Source organism: Scheffersomyces stipitis, chromosome 7 (genome assembly GCF_000209165.1).
Source record: "Scheffersomyces stipitis CBS 6054 chromosome 7, complete sequence".
NCBI classification, from domain to species: Eukaryota; Fungi; Ascomycota; class Pichiomycetes; order Serinales; family Debaryomycetaceae; genus Scheffersomyces; species Scheffersomyces stipitis.
This window is the reverse complement of record NC_009047.1, coordinates 338,216-356,478: the sequence shown is the minus strand read 5'-3', so window position 1 is coordinate 356,478 and position 18,263 is coordinate 338,216. Positions and strand designations below refer to the sequence as shown.

Below are 18,263 nucleotides of genomic sequence, written 5' to 3'. Positions count from 1 at the left end.
TCCGCTTCCTTTAGAAAATTGCTATATATCTGTTGTCATATCAATCTTTATTGCTTTGTTTGTAGCAACTCATAAGCCGGGAAGTTTTTTCATTTTTCATTAGAATTCATTTTCGTTGAATCAGTATGGATTTTACAGGAATATCCCGAGGTTCTATACGTGGAGAAGCTCTCCAAAAGTTGGCCAAACTTTCGGTGGAACATGCTCCTGCCTCTTTGCCTCCTACTGGAATCAGCGAACAAGGCAATAGTCTCGACGAGTTTGGCACATTGATGTCATTGGCTCCCAAGGAAGAGACTACTGACGAGGAAGAAGACTTGTCTGAGATTCCCATCACCACCAAGGAGTACGAGGTTCTCATTGCCTTGTGTGATTCGACCGGATTTGCCGTCAAGTTTCCTCCTCAAGTGAAGTTGTTGTTGGACAAGTTCAGGGTTTATCTTTTGGAGTTGCCCAACCAGAAATTCAACCATCTGCTTGTAGCATCCGCACGCGAGTCTCCTCCGTGGGCTGTACTTGGTGAAAAGTTGACTACAGCTTTGATCAACATCGCCTACAAATTCGACAAGAAATATCTTGAAAATGTATTGGATATCTTTCTGGAGTTCAATGAACGCTTCTTCAGCTTCGAAGAGCCCGAAATCTCCAACTACTTCACGTTGTTGGGCTACATCGACGCTTTGAGCAAGAACTCAAAGATATTGACTGAATCTCCTAAGGCTTTCAAGATTTTCCTCACTGTGGACACATGTATCGACACTTTTGATTTCTTGAACGATATCGAATGGTACTCCGATGCTATTTTCACTGAAACTAGCGACTATTCTATGTTGTTGGAAAACGAGTATATCGTAGACTTCTCGCCAATCCTCTACCTTGAAAAGCTCAGTAAGTTGATGGCTTCTATCTTGAACTCTATTGTCGGGAACAAGGACAAGTCGTTGTTGGAGTACGTTTTGGACAAGGTCGCCAGCAAGTACAGCGATTCGGAGAAATTGCCTAACGGCCAGGATTTGTCCAAGGACAACTTGGACATCTCCCAATCTCACATGCAGATAATCAAAACGTTGTCCGATCTTGCCATCCACAAGATGGAATTTTTAGATAGAGGTGAGACCTATATTGTATACTCTACCTACAAGAGATTGAAGCATGGGTACTTGGCAAAGAGCCACAACATTGAAGTGATTAGTTGTGGTATGTTCACTGACAATGTTGACCTCAAGATTGCCAAACGATTCTTCAAGATTTGTCTGGAAATTAAGGACGTGATGTTGGACCCAGATTTGGGGATCAGCACACTACAACTTGGCTCGCTCTTGGTGTTTAAGGACGATCTGGTAGGTTCCTCTTTGACGCGAACCTTCACTTCCTTAGTGGCCAATCCTAAATTCAATACTGACTACTGTATTGAAGCTTCTAAGTGCGTAGGGTTTGCCAGTAAAGTCATGTCTCAAGATGCTGTTATCACCACTATCTACGCATTGACAAATTTGTTGTTTGTTGGTAACGACGGTCTACAGTTGCTGAACAGAAATTCAGTTAGACGTACAAATGGTCCGATTTCTCGTGCTCTTGATGGCTTGTCTCTCCGCGACGTACCGTTGTCTAGAAGAGCCTCTATTTCTTCATTGCCAACAAACACTAGTAGAACAAATCTTTCTATTAGAAGTGTGGCTGGAGAGTATGACGAGAACGACTACAACAAGGTATGCGAAAATGCTGTCACTTCCATCATTGAGATCTCTCAAGCTTGCAATGACGAAACAATCCCTACTTTGGCTGTCACCATCTTGTCGCAAAAGATTACAAAATTGGAGACACCAATCGGTGGCTTGTTGCTTAAGGGATTGGCAGCTTGTGCCCCTTTCTTGCCAGAAAGAGAGTTCACTATTTTAGTGAGATTATTGAACAGATTGTCTGTTGATGCCAACGATGCCAAGAATGTGGTATTGTTAGATGATCTTATTGCTACCAGAGTTTCTCTCTCGCGCAAGTTGAAGAAGGATAACCCCTTGTATTTGATCTATTTGAAAGAGATGTTACAAGCGATCATCAGTAAAGGTGATGTTCAAGTATTGGAACACCACAGATCTCACAATGAGATCAGCGAAATTGGTGATCAGATCGCAATTTACTTGAAGCCATTGGCTGAGATGTTGCCAGATGTTCGGAAGGGTGATGATCCTTTAGTTATTAAGGAAACTGAGACTATCAATCTCTTTCGCAACATTTGGTTCAACATGGTTGTGCATGGGTATTCTATCAATTCTAAAAATTCCAAGGCCTATTCTAAGGAATTAGAGAGAATAGCTTACAACACGCCACCATTGGCATCCGAATTGTCATGGGATAGAACAGAGACATCTTTGGAAATGAACACTGTTTTGAGAAGAGGATCTTCCAATCACAATATCAAAGATCACAGACATATTATAGGTGATATCTTTGAAGTTCACAGAAATTTGTCTTACCCCAAGTTGATCTTTTTGTCTGCCACTGTATTTGTTGAATCGTTAAGAGTCAAGTCGGGCGATTGTGCAACCATCTTGCAATACTATTCTGACCCCTCGATCAAAACTAGTGGCGTTGAGAAGTATATTGGCTTCATTTCTTTCAAGATTGTTAAGGATTATATCTACTTAGTCAGCTGCGGCGCCAACAAACAGTTCACCGCAGAACACATTGCTCTGCAATTGACAAACATCTTGGTTTTCTGTTGTCACAGACTCGAAGATTTGCAAGATGCCGCTGTTCAATGTGCTGATTTGTTAATCAACAAGGTTCCTTCTTCTTTGTGCCACCACAGAAGTTTGTACACGTTATTTGACTTATTGACGATACTCTTCGATAGCATTGTCGATGCTGAAACCCATCAGTATGAGCCAACTACATCTTATCGTGCCAAGAGAACTGGTATCAGAATATCGTTATCAGACTCCTATAAGTGGAGAAATGAAACCTTCAATCGTTTGCACGAGAAATCAAAGCACTGGCTCAAATTGGTTTTGCACAAGAGTAGTGTTGATGTGAAAAGTTTGATCCAGTCGTATGTCACCGAAGGCGAGCGTTTCCAGAGTGCAAAGAGGCTTGATTTTGGTGTCTCCTTTGCTCTTGAAATGGCTGGTAGTATTCTTGCCAATGACAGGGAGTTGACTCACATTTCACGCTACCCTGTCAAGAACTTGAACACATTGCCCACTTTGGTTTCACAATTAAACTGGAGAAGTGGCTTTGTAGATGATTTGGTAGATCAAATACCCAAGAATACTCGCACGTTGGATTCGGACGAAGCTCTTGCTGCTATTAGAGCCAAAGTCATTGAGCTTGGTGTCAAGTCAGGTGCAGACACTGTCAACAATCATGAGGTTATTGATTTGCTTACAGAGATTGCTGGATTTACGTTGATTACCGAAAGTGACCAATCTGAATTGGTCCGCTATTTGGTAGATGTTCCATTCCAATTTTTTGAACCAAGCATTATGGACGCTGCTATTGGCATTTGGTTTGCAGTTATGAAAGACCGACCAAATCTGGCAATGTTGTTGCTCAGTGAAGTAGCAAAGAAGTGGGAAACTACTATTGAATTGGGCAAGGGTCTCTTTAGCAAAGAACAAGATATCGAGGATCCCGAATTCAGCAAAATGGAGTACAGTCCAAGTGACCGTAAGACTGTTAACCGTACTGCTTTCAAGACTGCCCGTAGCTTTGAACCTCACTTACTTATTATTGAATTGTTCTCTTCCAGTTTCCAAGCAACCTTGAATCAGAGTGACCATTTGTTGAAGTTATACACCAGGTTTGTCGAAGTTGGTTTGAAGAGTTTGGAAACGGCCAGTCTTCATCCTTTTGCCAGAATCGGTAGATTTGAATTGATCAGGTTTTCTTTTGATGTGTTGAACTACCATCACAAGTTGGGTTCTAGAAGTACTGCAAACTTGACCAAGTTGATCTTGAATGGTTCTTTGTCTTGGTTCAAGCAAAGATCGGCTTATCCATTTGGTTCCAACATTCTTAAATTTAGAGCCGATTACACTTTGTTGAAGGAAGTTGCCCGTTTGGTCAACAACATTCCTGTTCATCGCCTGGAGGATTTGGAATCTAGAAGGACTCTTTTATCCTTCTTCTTGGATGATGAGATTTCTAAGATTTCTGTTTGGTTAGACCCATTAAATCCACTGGAAACCACGGGTTCCTATGTCTCGCAACAGATTTCTTCGTCTCATATCACCAAGGCATTCAATATTGATCCTATTTTGGCGGTGAATTTGGCGTTCAGATATAAGTCTAAGAACTTGGATGACGTGTTGCAATCGTTGATTGTAAAAAACCCATTACCGGCTATTTCATATCCCGATGCTGTTCAATTCTTCATTGGTCTCAACGCAGGTACCAACATGCCTTCTCATCACTTGTTGTTCTGGGAAGCTTTGGCTCCAATTGATTCGATTACTCTTTTCTTGCCACCTTTTAGTAACAACCCGTACATTTTGCAATACACCATGAGATCGTTGGAACACCACGATGTCAATTTGACTTTCTTCTATGTTCCACAAATCGTGCAATGTTTGCGTTATGATCAAAAGGGATATGTTGAAAGATTCATTCTTGAAACAGCAAAGGTTTCTCAGTTGTTTGCACATCAAATCATCTGGAATATGTTGGCAAATAGTTATAAGGACGAAGAATCAAGTGAACCAGACTCGATCAAGCCAGTTCTTGATAAAATCCAAACAAAGATGCTTGCCTCCTACAGTCAGGAAGATTTGGCATTCTACGAGAAAGAGTTTGGTTTCTTTAACGAAGTCACAGGTATCTCAGGTAAGTTGAAGCCATACATCAAGAAAACCAAGGCCGAGAAGAAGGTCAAGATCGATGAAGAGATGGCCAAGATCGAAGTCAAGCCCGGTGTTTACTTGCCATGTAATCCTGATGGTGTAGTTATTGATATCAACCGTAAGTCCGGTAGACCCTTGCAATCGCATGCAAAGGCTCCCTTTATGGCTACTTTCAGAGTCAAGAAAGATGTTGAAGAAGTTCAAGAGTCTGGAGAAATCAAGACCGTTACTATTGAAAAGTGGCAGAGTGCTATTTTCAAGGTTGGTGACGATTGTAGACAGGATGTTCTTGCATTGCAATTAATTTCTGTGTTTAGAACAATTTGGACAAATGCTGGTTTGGATTTGTATGTTTTTCCAAACAGAGTTACTGCCACTGCTCCTGGTTGTGGTGTTATTGATGTGTTGCCTAATGCTACTTCGCGTGATATGTTAGGAAGAGAAGCAGTCAACGGATTATATGAGTATTTCACGACTAAATTTGGACCCGAGACTTCACCTGAGTTCCAGACAGCTCGTAACAACTTGATCAAGTCGTTGGCTGCGTACTCTATTATTTCGTATCTTTTACAATTCAAAGACAGACACAACGGTAACATCATGTACGACGACCAAGGGCATGTGTTGCACATTGATTTCGGTTTCTGTTTCGATATCGTTCCTGGTGGTGTTAAGTTCGAAGTGGCTCCATTCAAGTTGACTCATGAAATGATTGCTGTGTTGGGAGGACGGATCGATACACAGGCTTTCAAGTGGTTCGAAGAATTGTGTGTCAAGGGTTACTTGGCCTGTAGACCATACATGGAGACAATTGTGAGATGTGTCAATCCTATGTTGGAAAGTGGGTTGCCATGTTTCAAAGAAAACACTATTAAGAAGTTGAGATCGAGATTCGTGCCTGGGAAGTCGGAGAAGGAGGCTAGTTTGTACTTCAGAGGCTTGATAAAGAAGTCGATGGAGAGTTTCTACACCAAAGGTTACGACGAGTTCCAGAGAATTACCAACGGTATTCCATACTAGTCCGCTCTTATACTTCACTGTGTTCTTTACTACATACTATACAATACTAATGTACAACTGTTCTATTTTAAATGTGACTCTGTATTCTGTTGCACACTAGCGATGTTGTATGCGTGTGAAATTTTGCACCCAAATGTGAAGTGCAAAGAGAAAAAATAAATGCATGGAGCAAGTAGCGAAATACGGTTCTTGAATCTGAGAGGCTATTTCTAGACAATGAAGATTTACTGGCTCTCTGCTAACTATTCTAATATATAGGCACAATAGGGCGTACTGATCATTGTCCAAATAGCATTATTAGGAAAGACCGTTAGCAAAATATACGATAATCGACGTCATTACTCTGGCATAGCCGTGACAAGACAGAAATTAAACCTGCACGGATTGGCCATGAGCCAAGTGTACGGAGGTGGGAGCCCAAGGCTGAGAATCTGGAGATTATTGCACCGACATCATAGAGACATCCAACCAAGAGGAGAAAGACAGAAAGCAATAAACTGGTATATCCTTTGGTGCTCTGTCCAGCATGGATCTACAGTAGATATGGAATGGATCTCAGGTGGCTGCAATCCTAGTCTTTCTACAGCTATTACAGTTGTGTTAAAGTTCTGCCCCTGCTGCCCAACAAGCGTCATCGGGAGATCTTCCTGTACGCAAACCGGTTCTTGTAGTTGGTGTTTGGTTTTTCTTTTTTGAAGCTATTTATAGTGTGTAGAACTAGCCCGGTCTATGACGAATGCATGTAGCAATACAAGCTGTATTATTATATATTATTATATATATATAAGTAGAAGGGATTCTGCCACGGTTATTGGCTGTTCTGGCCGTTCAAAGTTTGAAGCATTCAGCTTTTAGTATTCCGTATTCCCAGATTCATAGTGCACTCTGTGCTCAACTCTCGCTTCGCGTCCCATAGCCTCAAAAGACAAGAAAAAGTCTCGACCACAAAATCAAGCCAAACAAATCAAGCCAACCAAATCTTCAACTTACAAAACCATCCCACGCATTGATTAGAGAAGGAGCTATCCGCGTGTCAGTATCTATCTTAGACCGTTATCTATCTTAGACCGTTATCATAGACCTCATCCTGGCCAACTTGCATCTCGTAGACCCGCTTGTCCCACGATTGTATCTTGCCATAGATCTCCGTATCTTCACAGCTGATATTCTCTTCTAGAAATAATTCCATTTCACCATCTGACCTGTGGTAGCTGCTATAAAAAGCGCCTTATTATTGCCTCGCACTCCCCAGCCATTTTTTCCGCGACTGAGATCATCTGAACAGATCATCTACAGATATCTTTTTTCCACACATTAGTATACACTCGTATTTCCATTTTCCTCTACTTATTCCCACTACTTTTCTTTCTTCCAATCTGCTGAATCTTCTACTGCTAGTACTCCGTCTACAGTTCTTCCAATTTTCACAATGCGGTTGAACCTCATATACATCTGGATTTTCAGCTTGCTCCAGGCAGCTTTGGCTCAGTCGGTTCTTAAGACCTCGTCCTTGTTGACATGTATGGACAACTCGAAGTTCACTGCCTCCTTCTTCGATGTCAGATACTTTCCCCACAACACAAGTGTCTACTTTCAAGTGAATGCGATCTCGTCACTCGACACAAATGTGACTGCTCAAATCACGTTGATTGCCTACGGACTCAATATTCTTTCGCGTAACGTCTCGCTCTGTAATCTTAACTACCCCGAGATCTGCCCCTTGACTTCCGGCCACTTGGATTTGACATCCCTGTACAATGTGTCGAGAAGCATCACTGACCAGATCCCTGGAATTGCCTTCACAATCCCGGACCTCGACGCCAGAGTCCGTGTCACAATCACAGAAGATGGTAAGTCAGACCAGTTAGCTTGTGTTGAAGCAGTATTGACCAACGGGAAAACTGTCCAGACAAAATACGCTGCCTGGCCCATTGCTGCCATTGCTGGTCTCGGTGTTATTACATCGGGAGTCGTCTCAGTGATTGGCCACTCCAACACAGCAGCACACATTGCCTCGAACTCGATGTCGCTTTTCGTTTATTTCCAGTCTTTGGCCATTACAGCCATGATGGCCGTGGCTAAAGTGCCTCCTATTGCCGCAGCCTGGGCCCAGAACTTCCAGTGGTCGCTCGGTATCGTCAGGGTCGGATTTGTCCAAAACATTGCAAATTGGTACCTCCAGGCTACTGGGGGTACCCCTACGGATATCTTGGGATCGCAGTATCTCTCTATTTCCGTCCAAAAGAAGCTAAAGAAAAGAGCCTACGAATTGTTCGAGTCCTTCTACAAGCCTCAAGAAAGTGTGGTTTCAGGCTTATCCAAGCGTGCCTCGATCACGCTTGATTCCGACGACTTTGGCTACAGCGACTCTCTCAACTCCACGTTGTACTCTTTAAACGAAAAGGACAAAGACTTGTCTTCCAAGATCTTAGTTCTTCGTGGTATCCAGAGAGTTGCTTTCTTGACCAGAATAGAAATCACTGACCTCTTCATGACCGGTATCATTTTCCTCTTGTTCTTTGCTTTTGTCATGGTGGTGTGTCTAATGTTGTTCAAGGCAATCATCGAAATCTTGATCAGAGCCAAGTTGATGAATGAAGGAAAGTTCAACGAATACAGACTGCAGTGGTCTCTTGTCATCAAAGGTACCCTCTACAGATTGTTTGTATTGGCTCTTCCGCAAATCGCCGTGTTATGCCTCTGGGAATTGACTACGAGAGACTCAGTGGGTACTACCGTGATTGCTGTCTTCTTGTTTGTCTTATCCGTAGTTTTATTGTTTCAAGCAGCCATCAGAGTATTCATGTTTGGTAGAAAGTCTGTGCTGCAATACAAGAACCCAGCCTATTTGTTGTATGGCGACGGTGCCTTTTTGAACAAATTCGGTTTCCTCTACGTTCAATTCAGAGCTGATTGCTACTACTTTATTCTCGTCAGTTTGGTATACATGCTTGCTAAGTCATTGTTTGTGGCAGTCTTACAAACCCACGGAAAAGTACAATCTGTCATTGTCTTCGTCATTGAATTGGCCTACTGTGTACTTGTTAGTTGGATTAGACCATTTATGGACAAGAGAACTAATGCGTTCAATATCACCATTGCTGTCATCAGCACTCTCAATGCCCTTTTCTTCATGTTCTTCTCCTTCGTCTTTAGGCAACCGCATGTTGTGGCTTCGGTCATGGGTGTCGTTTACTTTGTCATTAATGCCGTATTTGCCTTGTTCTGTTTAATCTTCACCGTTGTCACCTGTGTTTTGGCCTTACTTTATAAGAACCCTGATGCGAGATACCAACCAATGAAGGATGACAGAGTCTCGTTCCTTCCTAGATTTGACAACCCGAAGCAAGCACAAAACGGTGAAGAAGATTTGGAGTTGATGGCCTTGGGTGCTACTGCCAGAAAGGGTCACGAACACGGAGGCAAACCTGCCAACTTGTACGATGAAGATGAATCGATGTATGAAGAAGATTCCATGTTTCCTAACAAGGATTCCAGAAACGAGCTGAACTCCAACTCCAACTTCAATTTCTCCCACGATGCCAATGACTCTAAGCATGATTCTTACTTAGAGACAATGGAACCTACCCAACCCGGTTCCACGATTGTTGGTAATCCTGGTGCCATAACAGGGTATCATAATAGTGCATATGTTGGTGGCTCAAGCAGAGGTCCACCTGTCAATCCATATTCACAATCGACATCTTACAACACAAGTCAAAGTGGCAGTCGTGTCAACTTCATATGATAGAAGTAAAGATCAGAGGACTACTTGTATCAATTTATCTTTTCAATTCTTATCTTATTCTTATTTATGTATTTTAGCTTAACGATATATTACCAATTCAATCAGTTTCGAATCGAACTCTGGTCTTCACAGAACTTGGTCTTGCCAAAGATACTGTGGTGGAAGATATTGTACCACGTAATGGGTGTACACTCCTCTGAGTTTTCTTCCTCGGCACGCTTGACTAAACTAGGAATGGTTTCAGTTCCATAGTCAAAGATAATTTGACTGTATTCGTTAGTTCTAGCATACCTACCGGGCTTCTTTAGGTTAATAAGAGACAACGGCAACTCCAATCCTCTTTCGACATCTTCCTTATCCCATGTATCTTCATCAAAGATCTCTGATCTCTTTTTCTTCGTGCTATACATGTTATCTTCAGAATCAATATAGTCGTACGATTCGTTGTCCTCATCTTGTTCGTTATCAAGATCATATTGCTGAGAAGTAGACGCCTTCCTGAGTTTTCTAGCCTTGTTCAACTTGTTCTTCACTTCTTCTTTGAGCACCTCCTTCTTTTCTTCTAACCTTTCAATAGCAAGCTTGGTGCGGTCAACGAGGTCAGCGACTTTGGTATCAACCTTTTCGTCGTATTCCTTTATCAACTTCTTGGGGTCAGTAGCCAATTCGTAAGTGATTTCATCCAATCTGTCTGCTGCCACGGACAACTTGTCATGGGCTTGTCTGATTGCTTGAGCATCAGCAGTTACCTCCATCTGTTCGTTGTCATTTCTTCTCAGGAGCCTATTTATATCAAAGAATGCTGGGTAGAGAAATACGGTTTTCATTGTTTCGCCTATTTTCAAACAGTAACTGTCTTCCATTAGTTCAGTGTTAGTGCTGCAAAACACAGAATGTAATAATGAATCATAAGCAACATTATTAACCCATGTACTTGCAAACTTATCAAAGAAGGATGAAACTGAATCGCTACTAATTTTGGACTTTAAGAAATTCTTCACAGTCATAACAGTGCTCAATCCCTCTTCCTTCATTGCTTGAGCTTTGTCAGATACTCTGTTGAACATGAACACCAATAATGGCTTGTTTTCACTGATGCACTTTCTGAAAATTGGAAGCTTAGTTGTTCTCACCTTGAGTAAACTACGGTAATAAACTGAGTCTGTATCCTCCCAACTGATATTCTTCAAATAAGATCTAGGAAGTACCATGTAGTAGTCGACAAAGTTCATAACTTCAGGGAGGTTAAATGGTGGAGAAGAATCTATGAAACGAGAAAAGTTGTGGTGCACTCTTTTGGGGATCTTCAAAGAGTCTGACGAATTGAAAATGAACAAGCTCTTGGTCCCTGGAGGAACCAAAATGTTGTCATGGTTAAGATTTTTGTGGATTGAGAGGTTGAAGAGAGAACCACCTTCAACCAAACTATTAAGTCCGAGCTTGTTCAATACCTTAGAGTTTAATAACTGACGCGGAAGTACAAGGAGTTCTTCATCTTCATCTCTAATGCTAGCCTCTGCAATCCTTTCGTTGACTTTTGAAATTAATGATTGTAGTTCTCCTTCAAGTTTTATCTTGCCCTCTCTGAGAGCCAGCAATGATAATTTGGAAGGTATAATATCTTCAGCCAGCTTAATGAGGAGGGACCTTGCAAATGCAAAAAAGAACAAGAAGCATAAGACTTTCATGATGGTAAGAAATGACTTGATCCAGATGAATACAAACTGATTGTTGATTTGCAAATACTAATAGCATAAGAATATATATAATATAACTCTTGAAATATTAAATATAATTGCCGCCATTTCGCAGCCAAAATGGTTGCGAAAATCAAAATGTATACACTAAGATTTTATTTTTTCCCTGGTGATTCAATCTCTGCCATTCGTCGGTGATCTCATACATTTCGCCAGACTCTGTTAGATAGTATTCTTTCAAGGGCTTATCTGTGTGGTTATTAGGGGAACCCTGTTCATGTAAGGTGTCTTGAGACATGTTGTATTTTTTGTTTAATCCCTGGTTGCTGAAATCAAAGTTGATATCGTTCAACAAGTTTAGTCTAGAAATGTAGAGTGTAGTCAAAAACATCACCAAGTTGCCGATCCATATAAATGTGGATATAATGATGAATGCAGAAGTGGCCTTTCTTGTGTCACAAATATCTCTTGTTTTACAGTTGCCTTTGGGAAGCAAATGCGAAACCACCATGATGAAAGAAACAAGCTTCAAGATAGTAGCCGCGAGACAGTAGAAACTTCCGTTTCTCTTCTCGAAGTTGATGATTGTGGAAATAAATAGAAGTGAGATTATTAGCGAAATTGACCCATCGGCAATGAAATATCTGTATATGCCGACGCCTACATTTCTATCTTTGTTCACTAGAACTGAACTTAGCACAATTATGATTATGTCAATAATGATTTCAAAAAGATAGATGAAGGAGTTGGCAGATATTGTGTATGATTTATCCTCATATTTGGGTACTCCAAGGTCTCTGCCTGATATTGTGAATAAGGGCCTGTTCATCACTCTTCGTACCAAATCTTCTTCTAGCGCTTTCTGTTTGGAGTTGAGAGTCTCTAACGATACTGATTCTTGTGAAGTTTTGGGCACTTCCACAAATTGGCTCGTTTCCATCATTGGGGGAAGAGATTCATCATAAACCGATTCAGGATATGGTGCAAACTCTTTGGCTGATTGAGATCTAAGTAGGTTGCCATCCTTTTCTGGTAACGGGGGAGGTCTGGCTTTTGGTAGAGGCGACAGATTTTCAGCTATCTCAAGAAGTGTCTTCGGAGGATGGTAGGGCTCCTTGTTGATTCTTGAGGAATATAAAGGAATAATTGTATCCAATGTTAGAACACTGGACTTTTCGTCATCTATTGAAGTAGGGGTGGGATTTCTAGATCTATTTCTGGCTGAAATCGACTCATAGTCAAAACGAGAAAGATCGCTTATGACTCTGGCTTCGTGAGACCCATAAGGTCTGAAATTCAGCATTTTATAGGGAGAGAAGATGCTCAGGAGGTCCCTTTCCTACTTTCTTCTAGTCTGTTTCTGTAATAATCTAGTTAATTGAATTTATTCATTATACGATTCTCCAATATCTATTCCTATTTGGGCAAAAGGTAAATAATGGTAGCGCAATATCTACTAGCTGCGAAAAGCAACACAAATTTCGAGATATGGAAAGGAAGAAGTCGAACTACTGCGGAGATGATATAAATATAGAAGAAAGCTGAAACTATAGTAGTCTTGACGTGTGTGTTGAATAAGAGATCATTGGGTAAATTTGATATTGTGGGAATATATTTGTGAGAAGTGGAACTGGCTGATGCTCGGGAGTAAATGCTTTAAGACAGCAAATACAATGCGTAAGCTGACTCTCAGTTATGAAGCGATCTGTTCATTTCATCAAACACATTACCAATAAACAACAGCTTTCACGAATGTTTTCTATATGAAAATGTATCTTTACTTAATCACGTCGATTCAGAATGAAAAGTTACCAACCTGATGGGAGTTTCGATGACATATGCAGGCTTCGATCTCTACCAAACTTCTGAATAACTTGCAGTTAGTAGCACAACAGAAAATGCAACTATCTTTTGGCTTGTTGGCATTCGATGCATGCTGTAGAAGACACTCTTCAGGATGATGATCCCTCGGTAGACGAATTGGAATCCCTTCTCCTGGCTATCACAGAACAAGTTAAAACTGAGTTAGATGGATTAGGTGGAAATGAGTTTGATGGAGAGAACGGAAACGAGTTTGATTTAGAGGATGGAGAGAATGAGAATGAAGCAGATTATGAAAATGAATATACTGAGCAGGATGAAATTATAGACAATAGTAAGAAGACGCTCGATTTCGGCTTTGAAGGAGGTGAATTCGAAGACTTTCCAGATTTCGTGATGCAAGAGATATACAAGCAAGAGAAGAAGATACCGAAGAGGAAGACTGAAAATTCCGGTACCAGTAAGTCAACAAACAATTTACCAACTAAAGCTAGCGATATTTTGTCCAGGTACAATAACGACTCCGATTACACTTCAGACGGTTCCGATTGGGATATCGTTGAAAGCGATTCAGACAAATATGATAATGAACTAGAACTTATAAACGATGAGGACAAGATCATCGATGTAGATAGTTCTCTGGATGTTGAAGTTCAGGATGATGAACAGGAAATGAAGTATATACCTGAAAAGTACGATCGACTGCTTGATGTAAGCAGATAAGTGCGAGAGAGTAGTCATTAACGATACCAAGAGTGTGTTGTCACATTGTCATCATAGCATTAGACCATGGCGACACTGCTCTAAGACTATTGACATTCTACATGTGTTCTGATCAATGCTCGTCATTTAAACAAAGTACATATTATAATAATGAATAAATAAATACGAATGAATGTTAATAGGTAAACAAAAAGAAATGATACTTAACTATTTCCTCTCAAGACATCACTTACTTCTTTTCAGCAGCAACGGCAGCCATCTTGTTCAAAGCGGAACCGTACTTGAACCATTCAATTTGTTCAATGTTGTAAGTGTGAGACAATTCGGTTTCCCAGGTGGCAGAACCGTCAGCTGGGTGGACTCTGAGAATAACGTTCTTGCCAGGGGCCAATTCAGTCAAACCGAGCAAGTCTACTTCGTCTTCTGGTTGGATTTTGTCGTAGGCAGCAACGTCAGTGAAGTTCAATGGTAACAAACCTTGCTTCTTCAAGTTGGTTTCGTGAATACGAGCGAAGGACTTGGTGATGATAGCGAAACCACCCAAGAATCTTGGTTCCAAGGCAGCGTGTTCTCTGGAAGAACCTTCACCGAAGTTTTCGTCACCAATAACAACCCACTTGTGGCCAGCATCTCTGTAAGCAGCACCAGTGTCTGGAACACCAGAGTATACACCAGTGTAGTGGTTCTTGACGTTGTTGGCTTCACCGTTTTCAGCGTTGATAGCACCAATCATGTAGTTGTTGGAGATGTTTTCCAAGTGACCACGGTACTTCAACCATGGACCGGCCATAGAAATATGATCGGTTGTGGTCTTACCAACGGCCTTGATTAAGATTGGTAATCTTTCGGCATCCTTACCGTCCCATGGCTTGAAAGGAGTCAACTTTTGTAATCTGTCGGAGGTTGGGGCAATTTGCACTTGGACTGTTGATCTGTCTTCAGGTGGAGCTTGGTAGGTGTTTTCACCAGGGTCGTAGCCGTTAACTGGTAAACCAACACCAACTGGTTCCTTCAACTTGAACTCGTTTCCGTTAGCGTCCTTCAAGGTGTCGGTAATTGGGTTGAAACCCAAGTCACCGGAGATGGCGAAAGCAGTGGTCATTTCTGGAGAAGCGACGAAAGCGTGAGTGGCTGGATTACCGTCGTTTCTAGCAGTGAAATTTCTGTTGAAAGAAGACACAATGGTGTTCTTGTCACCCTTCTTAATGTCTTGTCTGTCCCATTGACCGATACATGGACCACAGGCGTTGGCCATGACAACACCGCCAAAGTCTTCGAAGGTCTTCAATTGACCGTCTCTGGCAATGGTGGCTCTGACTTGTTCAGAACCAGGAGAAACAGTGTAGATAGCCTTGGACTTCAAGCCATGGGTGGCAGCGTCTTCAATAATAGAAGCAGCTCTGGTCATATCTTCGTAAGAAGAGTTGGTACAAGAACCAATCAAACCAACCTTGACTTCCAATGGCCAGCCGTTCTTGATGGCAGTTTCCTTCATCTTGGAGACTGGAGTAGCCAAATCTGGGGTGAAAGGACCGTTAATGTGTGGTTCCAAGGTGTTCAAGTCGATTTCAATGACTTGGTCGTATTCACAGCCTTCGTCGGCAGACAAGTAGTCCTTCTTGTACAAGTTGGCAAACTCGGCAATGTTGGATCTACCAGTGGCATTCAAATAGTCAACCATGGAGTTGTTGAATGGGAAGACAGAGGTGGTAGCACCAATTTCGGCACCCATGTTACAGATGGTACCCATACCGGTACAGGAGAAGGTTTCAACACCAGAACCGAAGTATTCAACAATGGAACCGGTACCACCCTTGACAGTGGTGATACCAGCCAACTTCAAGATGATATCCTTTGGCGAGGTCCAGCCGGACATTCTACCGGTCAACTTGACACCAATGATCTTTGGAGCCTTCAATTCCCAGGCCAAGTCGGCCATGACGTCGACGGCATCAGCACCACCTACACCAATAGCCAATTGACCCAAACCACCAGCATTAGGAGTGTGCGAATCGGTACCGATCAACAAAGCACCTGGGAAGGCGTAGTTTTCCAATACGATCTGATGGATGATACCGGAACCGGGCTTCCAGAAACCCAAGTTGTATTTGGCACAGGCAGTCGACAAGAAGTCGTACACTTCCTTGTTCAAGTCAATAGCTCTGGCCAAATCCTTAGCACCACCAATTTGGGCCTGGATCAAATGGTCACAGTGGACAGTGGAAGGAGTGGCAACTTGAGGCAAACCGGCAGACATGAATTGCAAAATGGCCATTTGAGCGGTGGCATCTTGACAAGCGACACGATCTGGTCTCAACTTCAAGTAGGAGACACCTCTCTGGATGTCTTGTCCGTGAGGGTCGTCCAAGTGACCGTAGAGAAGCTTTTCGGCATAAGTCAAAGGTCTGTTCAATCTGGCCTTGACGATGTCGAGGTTCTCGAGTTGCTTCTTGTATTGGATGAAAGAGTGAGATTCCAACAAGTTCTGGTTCACTTGGGAGTCTCTGGTCAAGCCAGCAGTGGCCAACCCACGGATAGAGCGTGGGGCTCTGACAGCAGTTCTAGATAACATGTTTGCAATCTACAATTGACGAAACAAGAGTCTTTTCTGAAGAAAATCAACAAAAAAGAGATTCAGCAGAAAGAAAGTTCTTCGCAAAATTTCCGCTCATTCGGGAGAAAGGTTGTTTTTATAACTGTTAGTGGAAATCTGATCGAAGAAAATGTCGATGCGGGTTATACTGGTAAGATGTAAAACTGAGGAGTGTTTTGCAGCTTTGCACCCTCCGAATCAATAATATGTCCCCGGAACTAGCAGGCGCACTTGCAGGTTGACAAGCGTGCAACCAATGACAACAGGGAAATTTCTAATACAGAAGACTGCGAAGGGCAATGTGATGTCACTTCCGGTGGCTATTCTCTCCCCTTCCGGTGGTGGATGGACACAGTTTCGGTCGTCTCTTCTGTATTAGCTCAATCTTTGGCTTAATATTAGATATGAGATATCAAAATAATAGTAATTTAGCACGGAGTGGAAGTGCCTTTCGCTTCAATTGAACCTCGGATCTGCGTTTTAAGAGTTTGACCATGATCGTATAAGTTGGTTACGATCCATTATCTTGTCAAATGTACATGTTGACTCTCAATTATCTGTATTTCACGCTGGCCCTGGCTCAATGGTTATCTCCCTTCTCCTCATATCTTCCTGTCTGATCTCAACCTCATCCCTTGCTCGGTACCGGGTCATCAGACCTCGGATTTCATCGAGTCCTGCACATTTGCCTTTTTTCTCCAGATTTTTTGGACTTCTTACGTCTCAACTCCGAAGTTTCTCCTGTGATTAAGCTAATTGACGCAACTTTTATTGGATACATCCTTTCGGTCCCGAACCCGGCACGCACACAAATTTCTTGTTTTGGTGCAAAATCAACTGCAACAAAAATTTTTCATCGGCCCACTGCTAAATGGCTTACAATCGAGCCATGTCGTGTTGATTCTTCACGTGGCACCGGGCCTCACTTGTAAACGAGAATCCGAGAAGTTTCCGAGATTGTTTCAAAGTGTGACAAGGTTGTGGACAATTTGCGTTCTTCAAGTTTCGCTATTTAGTGAATTGTGATAGTGATCAACTCAGCTTTAGTCAACTAGAAGTGCTCTTCGGAGCCGAGCCGTTCTTCCTTCTGCTCTTTGTCTGTTGCATGACCGTTGTTTCCAGGTTACCTTGGTGATACTCGACGTCATAGCTTGTGCTTGTTGGTGAAAAATACGGTTGGTAGCGCAGCACAATTTGAGCTCACGTGACAATATGCTACTACTGGAGAAATATATATGCACGGCAAGTTGACCCATGAATGAGCCAAGCATATGTGAGAAACTGTTATATCTTTCGTCTAAAAAAATGGAGAGAAAACATGTAGATTGTCATGCTTGGTTCCTTTTGCTGTCGTTATTGGCTGATATAATTGTGCCAATCTAACCACCACGAGAACATATTAGTCGCATGCCAGCTGGTTGTCAAGAATAGGGGTTTAACTTTTTGTTCAATGGTTGCGAAAAATCATTAAAAACTCTCCTTTAGAATAATACACCACTATTCCAACCTTTGGCAAACGTCATTGTCTCCCTTCGTAGAGTAGTTGTCTTTTTGATATACTAGAGTATTGCAATAGCTAACATTCGGCTAGAGATAAATACTCAATACAGACTTCCTCAAGTTGAACGTAGCTCATCAAACTATTCTTAGCTCCTGAATGCAATTCTAATCATGATCTCTACAACCTGACTCTAACTTACCAAGCTGAGAGCCTGGTCCAAAGCACCCTTAACCCCGTTGCCTATCTAATCTCGTACTTGTCTTATGTAAATTCTTATCTTGCACGTGACGAGTTTGATACGGTGCGGCTCTACTCTACCAGA

General features: G+C 42.0%; 6 protein-coding genes across 6 annotated transcripts; 3 read left to right on the top strand and 3 right to left on the bottom strand. All coding sequences in view use genetic code 12, as the record gives it.

Moving 5' to 3' along the window:
* Positions 1-125: 125 nt before the first annotated feature.
* On the top strand, positions 126-5,930 carry STT4 (phosphatidylinositol-4- kinase involved in protein kinase C pathway; the record flags this gene model as incomplete). The annotated part of the gene is made up of 1 exon (XM_001386233.1): positions 126-5,930. The coding sequence occupies one exon, from the start codon at positions 126-128 to the stop codon at positions 5,856-5,858; it is 5,733 nt and encodes a 1,910-aa protein (XP_001386270.2).
* Positions 5,931-6,730: 800 nt separating this feature from the next.
* Positions 6,731-9,721, top strand: PICST_79644 (predicted protein). The gene has a single exon (XM_001386232.1). It carries the CDS (start codon positions 7,288-7,290, stop codon positions 9,604-9,606), a length of 2,319 nt encoding a protein of 772 aa, XP_001386269.2. The 5' UTR covers positions 6,731-7,287; the 3' UTR covers positions 9,607-9,721.
* Positions 9,708-11,294, bottom strand: PICST_33329 (hypothetical protein; the record flags this gene model as incomplete). The annotated part of the gene is made up of 1 exon (XM_001386045.1): positions 9,708-11,294. One exon carries the CDS (start codon positions 11,292-11,294, stop codon positions 9,708-9,710), a length of 1,587 nt encoding a protein of 528 aa, XP_001386082.2.
* A 142-nt stretch (positions 11,295-11,436) lies between these two features.
* Positions 11,437-12,606, bottom strand: PICST_50119 (predicted protein; the record flags this gene model as incomplete). Its single annotated transcript, XM_001386044.1, has 1 exon — positions 11,437-12,606. One exon carries the CDS (start codon positions 12,604-12,606, stop codon positions 11,437-11,439), a length of 1,170 nt encoding a protein of 389 aa, XP_001386081.2.
* Positions 12,607-13,232: 626 nt separating this feature from the next.
* Positions 13,233-13,847, top strand: PICST_33327 (predicted protein; the record flags this gene model as incomplete). Its single annotated transcript, XM_001386231.1, has 1 exon — positions 13,233-13,847. One exon carries the CDS (start codon positions 13,233-13,235, stop codon positions 13,845-13,847), a length of 615 nt encoding a protein of 204 aa, XP_001386268.2.
* A 110-nt stretch (positions 13,848-13,957) lies between these two features.
* ACO1 (Aconitase, mitochondrial) lies at positions 13,958-16,479 on the bottom strand. The gene has a single exon (XM_001386043.1). The coding sequence runs from the start codon at positions 16,417-16,419 to the stop codon at positions 14,077-14,079; it is 2,343 nt and encodes a 780-aa protein (XP_001386080.1). The 5' UTR covers positions 16,420-16,479; the 3' UTR covers positions 13,958-14,076.
* Positions 16,480-18,263: the final 1,784 nt, after the last annotated feature.